General features: G+C 40.0%; 1 protein-coding gene across 1 annotated transcript in view; it reads right to left on the bottom strand.

Moving 5' to 3' along the window:
• ADCY1 (adenylate cyclase 1) overlaps positions 1-12,613 on the bottom strand; it is a 153,949-nt gene that overhangs the window by 78,814 nt on the left and 62,522 nt on the right. The window contains exon 3 of the mRNA XM_048939798.1: positions 12,481-12,599. Coding sequence (XP_048795755.1) covers positions 12,481-12,599 — 119 coding nt within the window. The remainder of the gene's footprint in view (positions 1-12,480; positions 12,600-12,613) is intronic.

Consider the following 12,613-nt stretch of genomic DNA (forward strand, 5'->3'; position numbering starts at 1 on the left):
TCCTCCTAACATCTGGTCCAAATCTTTCCTCTTTTAGTATAAAGTTATTATTCCTAGTCCTGATAAATGGTCTTTCTTCAGCTTTCTTATAGGGCCCTAGAGGTACTGAAAAACTGCAGAAGATCTCCTTGAAGCCTGTACTTTTCCAACTCTCACATACTTCCTTAGTAGGAGAGGTACTCCAGTCCTCTGATCATCCTCAAGGCCTCCTCTGGACCTGCTCCAACAGCTTCAAGTCTTTCATGTGCTGAGATCCCCAGAGTTGAATGCAGTACTACATGTGGGATCTCAAGAGAGCCAAGAATCATCTCCCTCCATCTGTGCATGTTTATTTTGATACATCCCAGAAAATGATTCAGAAAGTGGAAACTGGGGGAGCAATGGCCCTCCTTCTACAAGTGAAGATCAGGTTGGCAACTGCTGAGGAAACTGAACATCCGTAAGTCTCTGCATCCCAATGAGATGTATCCCAGAGTCCTGAAAGAATTTTCTGACACTCACCAATCCACATTTAATCATATTTGAAAAGTGATGGTGGTCAGGTGAAGCAATATAGTAATCATTTTTAAGAAGGGTAGAAAGTATGACCCAGAGAACTACAAACTTGTTAACCTCATCTCAGTTCTGGGGTAGATCATGGAGCAGATCCTCCTGGAAGCTATGCTAAGGCATATGGAAAAGAAGGAGGAGATATGGAATAACCAGCATGGTTTCACTAGTGGCAGGTCCTGACCAACATTGTCTCTTTTTATGATGGCATAATTGCAGCAGCAGGCAAGGGAAGACTCATTGACATCATCTGTCTGGATTTCAGTAAAGCTCTTGACATGGTCCCCTATGACATCCTTCTCTCCAAATTGGAAAGATATGGCTATGATGGATGAGGAACTGAGACCGTACCCAGAGAGTGGTGGTCAGTGGCTCAATGTCCAGATAGAGATCAGTCCTTCTCTTGTTGAACTTCATGAAGTTGATGATTGTTCAGCTTTAGAATTTATCAAGATCTCTCTGCAAGGCCGCTCTACACCGGAAGGAATCAACAGCTCATCCCAATTTAGTATTGCTCTCAAAACTAGCATACATTCAAGTGCTGAGTTGTGATACCATCATCTCAAATCATTTCTTTATAAATCATTCCTATATAAAGCACTTGATCCTGTAAAGTATGATTTAGATGGCACTGATTTTGTTGGATTGCTTTCTGTTTCTTAACTATCTAATAAAAGCATAGAAACCAAATCAAAGAGAAGAGGAGTTACACATCTCCAGTTTATGTCATCAGCAAAATGTATTTAGTATTTTTTTTCTAGTGAGACCTACAGAGCAGCCTCTGGGATACTGTTGGCATGGCAGAGCATTTTCTGGGTACACATATACTCCCTTGCAGATGAAATACTATGGAAACAGCAGAAGTCAATTGTGACAAACTAGGAAGAGATTGCTATTTACTTCTGTTAATGTTGCTTGGGAAACAGATTTCTAATCCCATCTGGAGAATCAGAGGGACATCAAGCAAACAACAATGGAGTTATTGAGGGGATCAGTGGAGATGAAGCAAGATCTAGTGAGAAGTGATTCCATTTAAATGCAGTTGTATTCCATTCTTAACTGAAGTTAAAACACCCTTGGTTCTGTGCAGGACAAGCAATAATTTCTGGTCAGCAACATCTGCTCTAACGGTTCCAGCCAGCAAGGCCTTGGGAGTCACACAGTGATGTCACTGTGCTGACACACAGGCACCATAGTGATATTTGTGCTTTTCTCACTAGAACCTGAGCTAGTTCAGTTAGATTTCACTTGCCACTAGCAGAGTGAAGACTAGCTAATCACAGAAATGGCTGCAAGTGCAAACGTCAAGCATACTGAGACAAGAGAAACTGAAAATGAATCATCTGCAGCAGAAAATTCCTTTTGATCTGGAGTTTCTTTGGAAAGCTAAGGGCTGAAAAGATACTGGCTTTGCCAATGCTCTCCTTAAATGAAATAAGAGGTAAATATTCTGTTTCCTCTTCATCAGTGAAAGTTTCTTAAACCTTTTTTTCCATTACTGATGCTATAGAGGTACCTATGGGAAAGTTCAGACAGACCAATAAAAGTGTTTTATGTACTGAAGACTCAAAAGACTGTCATCTTCTCAGGAGGATGAATGCTCTTAAGGTTAATACTCTACAATGCTAGGCAGTGATATCCCTTGATTTAATTTCTAAGCTAACATTTACCAAGGTTCTGAGAAACCACATGCTTTGGAGGGGCCATCTCTGAAAAAAAGTCAAAGAACAATACTCAAAAGATTTGAAAAGATAAATATTTAGCTTTCCTTGTTACAGAAAGGTTATCGCAGAATCACAGAATGTTTTGGGTCGGAAGGGACATTTAAGATCACCTAGATTCACCCCCCCTGCTTTAGGCAGGGATACCTCCCTCTTGACTAGGTTGCTCCAAGCTCCATCCAGCATGGCCTTGAATGGTTCCAGGAATTGGGCATCCACATCATCTCTGGGCAACCTGTTCCAGTGTCTGACCACCCTCACAGTAAAGAATTTCTTCCTAATATCTAATCTAAACCTATCTTCTTCCAGTTTAAAAAAAATTTCCCTCACCCTCTCACTAAATGCCTTTATGAAAAGTCCCTCCACAGCTTTCCTGTAGGTCCCTTTCAGGTATTGAAAGACTGCCATAAGGTTGTCCTGGAGTTTTCTCTTCTCTAGACTGAAAAGCCCTGTCTCTCTCAGCCTGTCCTCATAAGCGAGATGCTCCAGCTCTCTGATCATCTTCATGGCCCTCTTCTGGACCTGCTCCAATAACTCCATGTCTTTCTTATGTTGGGGGCTCCAGAACTGGATGCAGTACTCCAAGTGGGGTCTCACTAGAGCAAAGCAGAGGGGCAGAATCACCTCCCTCGACCTGGTCACAATTCTCCTGATGCAACCTAGGATGCAGTTGGACTGCTCTGCAAGTGCATGTTTCTGGCTCCTGTTGTATATTTCATCAATTGACATCTCCAAGTCCTTTGCCTATGGCTGCTCTCTAGCCATCCTCTGCACAATCTGTGCCTGTGCTTAAAATTGCCCCAACCCAGATGTAGGACTTTGCACTTGGTCATGTTGAAATTCATGAGGTTGTCATGGGTTCACCTCTCAAGCCTCTCCATGTCCCTCTGGATGGCATCCTTTCCCTCTAGTATCTCAACTGCACCACTCAGCTTGGTGTTATCCGCAAACTTGCTGAGGGAGCACTCGATCCCACTGTTCATATCACCTATAAAGATGATAAATAACACCAGTCCCAGCATTGATCAACGAGGAACACCTCTCATCATTTGTATCCACTTGGACATTGAGGGATTGACCACAAATCTGAGTGTGACCATCCAGTCAATTCCTTGTCCACTGAGTGTTCCACCCATCAAATCATTTTTCTTGAGTTTGGTGACCCGGATGTCATATAAGACAATATCATCCTGGTCACCAAATTGGTGACAGACAGAACTGATAAAGGGAGAAGCAGCTGTGCAGATCGTGATCTGTGGAAAGTGCCTGGACCTTGCTCCAGGAGCAGAGGTGAGAGGCAAACTCGCCTATGTAAGATGTGCCCAGGTGCAGGACCTCCTGCAACAGGTGGCTGAGCTGCAGGAGACAGTCAAAAAGCTATATGCTATCAGGGAGGCAGAGCTAGAAGAAGACAGCCAGATTCACATGCAGTCTGCATTGAATCCACAGTCCAGAGCCAAACAGCCCCGAACCTCTCCACTGGCGCATCCAGATGGAGGGGAAGGCAACAGTGATGAAAAATGGCATATTGCCACAAGAAAGACTAACAAGAGGAACAAGCCTGCCCCAAATTGAGAGGTGCCTCTGCAGAACTGCTTTGTGGTTCTGCAGACTGAGAAGGAACAAGAAACTCTAACAGGTAAGTCAGAGCTGAGCGAGGCAGTCAGACTGTTCCCCATTACATAGCAGCTACTGCAGCTAAGAAAAAGTGCCAGGTGATAGCGATGTGTGATTATCTTCTGAGGGGTACAGGGGCACCCATTTGTTGTCCTGACCTGCTATCTAGAGAGGCCTGCTGCTTGCCAGGAGCCTGCATCAAGGACGTGGCAGAGAGGCTGCCAGACCTTGTACATCTCATGGACTACTTACTACCCATTGCTGCTGGGTCATGTAGGTACCAGCGGCACAGCTGTTAGCAACCTGGAGAATGTCAAGAGGGACTACAAGGAGCTGGAAGCAGCAGTGAAGGGCTCAGGAGCACAGATAGTGCTCAATCCTCTCAGTTAGGGGAGTGGGGAGGAAAATGACTGATAGAATTAAGAAAATGAATTCATGGTTAAGGCAGTGGTATCATGAACAGGGCTTTGGCTATTTATGTCATGGAACTTGTTTGGGAAATCTGGTCTTCTGAGGGGGGATGGGGTTCATCTCTCAGAGAAGGGGATGACCATCTTTGGCAACCACCTTTCCAATTTAATCAGGAGGCTTTTAAACTAGAGTTGCTGAGGGAGGGGATTCTCAAACCATCTCACTTTGAGGCTGATGTTAGTAATGGATCCCCTTGGCCTGGAGTTGGATCACAGGCCAGTAAGACAGCGCCTAAGATGCAGGATAAGGGAATTCCAATTGGTAAATCAGCCTCAATGGGAGCCCAAATCAAATGCCTGATGCATGGAGAACAAGCAGGAAGAGCTGCAGGCATGTGTGTGCCCAAGGTGCTACGATGTCACTGGCATCACTGAGATGTGGTGGGATGGCTCTCATGACTGGAATGTAGAAATAGATGAGTATAAATGCTTTAGGAAAAACCGGCAGGGGAAGAAGGGTGGGGGTGTTACCCTCTACATCAACGTCCTGCTGGAGTCCTTGGAACTCCATTTGGAGATAGAAGAGGAGCTGACAGAGAGCTTATGGTTTAGGATTAATGGGAAGGCAGGGGAAGAAGTCATTGTAGTTGGAATCCACTACAGGCCACAGGATTAGGAAGATAGACTGGGTGAGGCCCTCAAACAGAAGAAGCTTCACATTCACAAAATGTGGTCCTTATGGGGGACTTCAATCACCCAGTCATCTTTTGGAGGTACAACATAGTAGGGCATCAGAAATCATAGAGGTTCCTGGAATGCATTGATGTAATAATGGATATGTTTGAATAGAGTTTTAACTAGAAAAATCCCATTTCTATAACATCCTAAATACCATACTTTGTACCAATAGGGCAGTTTCAGAAGTGAATAGAAAATAACAAAAGATAACACTATCACAGAGAAACTGCTGCCTTGTCCTAATCTCTCCTTGCACCAGCCAAGGATTTTGCCCATCCATGTAGTGAATATGAAAGCTGAAATTTGTCCAGGCTTTTTTGGGGTTAATTTTAGAGCAGATCAGTTCCTCAGTTTAGTTCACCACTGGAAGTTCACCACTTCCTGAGTGATCAAATATTTGGCAAGAAAGGATCTGACCAGAGGAGAAAGGGGAATTCAGAGGTGAAACATGCAAACAGACATAGCATTGCCTTGCTTGCTTTTGTTCTTTTTTAAAATACTGCACATAGAATGTGGTAGAATGATTGAACACAATTGGCTTTCTTTAGGAATCTGCAGTGTTAAGAGTAGAAACAAGCACAGAGCAAAAACAAAAGCGGCACTTAGGAAAATGCCCAAACTGAAATGAAATGGACAGCTGAGGTGCAGAATAAGAAACTTCTACCACCAAGTTGCTTACTTAAATTGAGTGGAATTCATCTAACTACGACTACCATGCAATGCTGTAATTGTTACTGTTGCCATGCTTACGAGCTGCCTTTGCTTTTTGCTGTAGTTAAATTATTTTGCAAACTACATTCCATGTATGTAATCATAGAATATCCTGAGTCAGAAGGAATCCACAGGGATCATCAGCTTTAAGTCTTGACTCCACACAGGACCACTCAAAACTCAAACTCTATGTCTGAGAGCATGTCCAAATGTTTCATGAAGCCCAGCAGGCTTGATGCCACTACCCTGGGGACACTGTTTCAGTTCCTGACCACTCTATTGGTGAAGAACTTTTCCTAACACCCAACCTGAGCCTCTTCTGGTGCATCTCCATGCTGTCCCCAGGGTCCTATCATGGTCACAAGAATGAAGACATCACTGTTTGCTTATCTGTTTCCCTTAGTGAGGAAGCCATAGGCCACAATGAGGCCTCCCGTCAGTCTCCTCTTCTCTAGCCTGAACAAATCAATGGACTTGAACCCCTTCATCATCTTCATAGCCCTCTTTTGGACACTCTCTAACAGCGTTATGTTCCCCCAAATTGTGACAAAGACCATCAAATTTTCAAGATCACTGAGTAATATTCTGGTATGTCAGGTATTTTGTACCAAACAAAGAAGCAGCAGCAGAACTGTGGAGTGAAGAACATGTTGGTAAAGGATTGATTTTCACCAGATTATGACAGTTCTTTTTGACCTCTACTTTGCGAAGTTTCCACAGTTTCCGCAGTTTCTGTTTTAATCACTGTCTTTTATATGGTGAAATGAGAGATAATGAAGTTTATATGAGGAAGATCTTGTTCTTCCTGCTTAGGTACAAATGCATGTAGAGACCTGGTATGCTTTTCTTGTACTATTATCTTACTTCCAGGTGTAAGGCAAATTTGAAGCTACTGATTTTTCTCTTTTCACATGCAGCTGTTGCTGAATAGAAAACTTATTTACATTTTGAAAGTTAAGTTAATGAACTGTGAGAGAGGAGAAAGTGCAGTTCTTTCTGTATATTACACTTCTTTTGATAATAAATTTAAAAAAAAAAAATGACAAAACCATAACACAACACTGCATTAGGAGAAATCAACTGAAAGAAAAAAAAGTAAGTAAAAGTGATCAATAATTCAGTTAAACAGAATTTGAATTTTAAAGCAATTCACTTAAAAATGAAAATTCTAAGTTAAAAATAATGAGTTACAGGGTAAGAAAATAAATCTCTCAATTGGTCATACAACATTTCAGATTCTGGGCCTTTAGTACTTCTTTCTGCAAAGGTCAAGCATTATGTGCTAACATTGTAAAAAAAAAAATCTGCATCTATTAGAACTTAATTATAAGAGTTCAAGCACGGTAATTGAAGGAGTACAAAATGTTCAAGCTTTTATCCTCTTTTTTGACAATTTTCATACCATCAGACAGTTGATCAGGAAACTCTAATACTCAAGATCCAGTGTTAGATAAAGGGCATTTTTTAACAGCACTGCTGAATCACAGAATGGCTAGGATCTCAAGAGTCATGAATCTCTAACCCCCCCACCACATGCAGAGTGTATAATCAATGGATATCAAGAGGCAAAGCAGACAATGATAACAAAAGAGAATAAAATGGAAGGCTTACCCTTCAGCTGGGCTCACCACAAAACACCAGAAGAGGCAATCTCCAGAAGAGATCCTTCCACACTGGTAGCCAGCTCTTAAATAGGTCTAGGAGGGATGCAGCCTGGCTCCACCCCTTCCGGCAGCACAGGTGAATTGCCTTCACCTGTGCTCCTCTGGCTGGCTCATGGCTTGCCTCAGGTGATCAATCAGAGGTTCAGGCCATGACTCAGTAGTTCCCATATACAGGGCCACCAACCTCCACATTTAATACCAGACCAGGCTGCCCAGGGCCCCATCCAACCTGGCCTTGAACACCTCCAAGGACGGGACATCCACAGTCTCTCTGGGCAGCTGTTCCAGCTCCTCACCATTCTCTTTAAATACATGGGAGTAAAACTCCTAACATTCATAGCTTACACAAATGGTCTTCAGTTAATATACATGACTTGTGTTATGTATGCAGATGTTTTCCAAGAGGTATGTTACATATTCAGAGGTTTCCTACAAGTATGTTACATATTCAATGACTGATTCTAAGCAGTATCTCCTATTTTCTTGTTACAAAGACTCTGCAGAACTTCCTTATCTCCTTCATTCAGAGACAAAGCTTTATTACCAAAACAAATTGCAGAGCAGGAGTATCCATCAATGAGCACTAGCAAGGTTAATACTATTGTTACAACTTGTATTGCTGTCAGTAAAATAATATAACAGAGTTTCTCCAAATTGTGAATTTATAAATATCTGCCCCAGCAGGCATTTTCAATTTGCTACGTATGAGCAATTTGGAGGAGAAAAGAATCCCTCCAATTACTGTTGTTCCTAAGGCCCTTTGCACATTCTTTTGATGCTACTGTCAGCTGTGCATGGAGCTGTGCTCTTCCATAGGATGTATTCATTGACAGGCCTTTTTAAGCTTTAAAGTGCCACTATACAGAAATAAAACCCTGTATGAATGAATAATTTTTTACACGCAGGATCTACTGCTTGAATTTTTTTATTTTTTTATTTTTTTTATTTCTTTTAACATTTAGATGGCTTTAGATGGCTGACATGAGTATGTTGGTTGTGAGTCCTTTTCTTTTCCATTAAAAAAAAAAAAAAGACAAAAATAATGCAGTTTACTAATTTTGTGTTTACTAATGCAGTTTACTGATTTCTGTCTTTCTGGCAGGTGATGTTTGTCAGGAAAAAAGGAAAGGATTACAATAAAAAAGGAAAATACACCATGTATTTTCTGTTTCCCAGTAAGAAGCTTTGACATTTGAAACTCCAATTTAGAAATATAGAGGAGTTTTTCATTTGTTGTCATTTTCTCACACTGAGCGGTATGAAAAGAGCAAATCATGAGAATACAAGAATGGTCCCTTAGCTCTGGCCAGATTAACTGCCACTACTCAAAAGGAAAAAAGTTGTTTCCATTTCCTTTAAAAGGAGGGTTGGTTTGTTTAGCAGTAGGGATTAATACATTAGTTTTAGAATCAATATAGTAATTTAACAAAAGGGATCTGTAAGTTCTAAAACTTTCCATTTCTACTTTAGTGGGTATAGTCTTGTTTTCTTTAATAATTTTGCACTGGGGACATGATAGAATATTTCTGTCTTTTTGTATCAAAATGTGCAAGGACATTTTCCTCAGGTTCCACATATATTATTTTTAAGAATTGTCTCACTGTGGCCTAATAAGCAATGGAAATCTTCCAAACTGGGTAAAAGTGGATGAAAACTAGTCAAAGATTTCAGTGATGAAATCAATTGTGAAAAAGGGGGAAGAAGTAGGTGGGCACTTGACCACCCTAAATGCCACTAAGCATGCTCAAACAGACATTGGCACATCTCTGTGAGTCCTAGAAAAAGAATGAATATGTATGCCGATGTACTACGTATGCATATATTAACTATTCAGATGTAGAACCTGAACTCTGAAGTGTGCACTTGCTTGTCAAGTCACCCAGCATGCATCATGATGAATAAAGAAACATTGCTTTCTAATGCCTCATGGGAGTTTGGGAGTTTTCTTCCCTGATTTTGGATGACAAAGTCCACATCTTGTTACTGGCACTTCATGAAGGAATTCTATAGAACTGCCCTATACACTGGTGTCAGGGTGGCATGAGCAGGAAGTTTCCCCTGCATTATTCAAGTATGTGGAGCTACACAGCTCCCACGCTGAAACAGGTCCGCTGGGACCAGCTAGCAATATCTTCCTGATCATCTAGTGCACCCTTCCCCACCTTTTCTGTTACTGAATTCAGTAGTTGCATTAGTAGCAAAAGAAATTATACAGTTTTGTGTAACAATCTCCAGTTTTCACGTCTCTTCTCTGAAGATCTTTTCTTTCATATTAAAATCTCATGTTTTCTCCATTTACTTCAAAATACCTTCCTAAAGTCAGAGAGTGAATTCACCTCTCCAGATAGGGTATTCAAGTTCAAAATGTTGTATGAACTTCACATGGAAGAGGTGAGTAATCTGCAAGAGTATTATAAATTATATGAAATGCCATTTCATGCAGAAAAAGGGCATTCTTGAGGTTAAGTTTCAAAAAGTCTTCAGCACAACAGTGAACTCAGAATCATTATAATCAACTGCAGATTTCAACTGCAAAGTAAAGCAGTTTAAGAAGACTTGTAATTCCGTAACAAACATTAAGACCTGCCGTGCTTGTAAATTACAGAAGTATATTGTGATGCAACCCAGAATATATCTAACCACCACATAGCTTTTTCCTTACCCTTACAGCAAGATTGGAGAAAAAAAAAAAAAGAAAAAAAAAAAGAAAATGTAGGCTGAGATAAAAGCTATTTACTACGAGAAGAAAGGAATAGAGAAAAAATAATAGTAATTATGTATGTAATAGAGAAAAAATAATAGTAATTATGTATGTATTCAAAACAAACAATGCACAGTGCAATTACCACCCACTGACCAATGCCAAGCTGATCCCTGAGCAGTGAGTGCCCCTGTGACCAATTCCCCACAGTTTTATATTTTTTTCACAACATGTATGGAATATCCCTTTTGGCCAGTTTAGGTCAGCTGTACACATTATGTCCCCTCCCAACTCCTTGTTCCCCCATAGTCCTCCTCACTGGCAGGATAGTATGAGAAGCTGAAAATCTGAAATATACTTGGCTCTGTACAACACTGTTCAGCAACAACTAAAACATTGGTGTGTTATCAACATTCTTTTTTTCCTAAAGCTCTGTCTCAGCTGAAACCATGACAGTGAACTTGTTAGGATGACATGTGATTGCACTGAGCCTGAATATAAATGCAACCAACAGCATATGTATGCATTTCGTAGCACCGGGATGGAATAACCAGAAACAACTTTTTACAGGCATATGAGCAATGTGATGACCAGAGGGACAAAAACAGTAAGAGGTGGCACCCAAGCAACAACAATCTGGCAGAGCTGAAAAAATTAGCATAAGTGACTGAAATAGGTGGGCCACCACCTAGAGAAAGAAGATTGGCAAGAAGAAGAAAAAAGGGAAATCAATGTGAGTAGGGGGATAACAGCTTAAAAGTGTGAAAAATAAACAAGAAAAATAGAGAAGAAAGTAGATAGTTCACTTTCCAGTCTTGAATTCTCTCCTTGAGGGACTCACAACACTGACAACCTTGACTGTGGCAAGTGAGAATAACCAAATCTCATGAACAACAATGTTAACTTTGCAGAATGAGCTCTGGGATATTTATACATTGACAACTAACTTTAAGTTGCTTTTTAAAGACCAGGAGTTTTTTTATACGTAATGATGACCATCAACTTTATGTAGGATTTAACCATTGGTAAGAAGTGTGTTGTTAATTAATAAATTCAGTAATACAACCCAAGGAAACAGCAGAAAGCTGCATTAGGGAAGGGTCAAGTTGGATGTTAGGAAAAGTTGATTCATCAGAGGATTGCTGGGCTCTGAAACATTCCTAAGGGCAGTGGTCATGGTACCAACCTGATGGAGTAAAGAAACATTTGGACAGTGTGCTCATATTTAAGGTGTGAATTTTGGGTGATCTCGTGAGGAGCAAGTAGCAGGACTCAATGACAGTAATTTGTGATTTTATGATTAGCTTACAGTGTAAAACTGATCTGATTTATTAGTCTTCTAAGCGCTTCCATTACAGCAACCTCTGCTTCTCTGACTTTCAAAATTCTAGTTGCAGCAACTTAGTAACTAATAAGAGATGTTTTCAAATACTAGAGTCAGCTCAATAGGAGATAGGCTGAAACCCAATAGTAGGAAAATAAACCTCAGGATAAGGGAGAGGGGAACTTACATATTTTGCTCCTTAGCCACATGAGCACATGGTGAAAATCATAGGAGAAGACAGTTCTGTGACATCACTTACTGGAGCTGTATACTCAGTACAAGGATGGTATAACTCTTTGAAACTGTTTTTTATGTGGAAAAAATGTAACTAGAGACAGTATCATAAAGCAACATAATTCAGATAAATGCTTTAAGGAATGTGTTTGGAGGGGCAAAGAGGACAGAAAATGAGAATTCACTTTAACCACAATCAATATGAATGAGGTTATTTTTACAGTCGTTACATGGATCTTGTTAGTGAACAAGTGCAAGAAATAGAATTGGGCCTTGATAAATAACCTGTTCTGAAGATGAATGCTTGTATGATGGGGATGGACATACATGTTCTTAAGTTTGCATAATATTTTCTGTATTTCTATGCTATTGGAAAAGCTATTACACAGAAAGTAATCCATCTTACTATCAGAAAACTACATAAAAACATGTAATTTTTACCATACAAAATATATTCTCTTATTCACACAAAATGTGAGGCAGTACAAAAAGAATGATCATTTCTTTGAAAAGAATTTTCTTATTTCCCAGAATTAATATTCAAAACTTATTAACTTATATTCTGATTTATATTAATTTATATCAGAATATAAATAGAATATATATTTATATCAGAATATATTTATATTCTGATGTTATATTCTGAGTTTCTTAAGTCTTCCTGGTGGATCCATTCTCCCTTTGACAATATACAACAAATCACAGTACTGATTGTCTATTATATTCTAAAACCTGTCCACAAGTGCATGTCACTGTATTTGTTCTGAACATTCTCTCTTTTAAATTATTTCATAGGTGATATCTATCCTACCTAACATTGTCATGCCTTTGAATGTAAATCTTGTGGAAAATCCTTTCAGGAGGCTTCAAAAAATCTTCCTTCATTTCCATTGCAACATTCCTAGGCAAAAGACTCATCAAGAGACGTTCCTGGAAAAACAAAA

The sequence above is a fragment of the Lagopus muta genome, chromosome 3, assembly GCF_023343835.1.
Source record: "Lagopus muta isolate bLagMut1 chromosome 3, bLagMut1 primary, whole genome shotgun sequence".
Lineage (NCBI taxonomy): Eukaryota > Metazoa > Chordata > Aves > Galliformes > Phasianidae > Lagopus > Lagopus muta.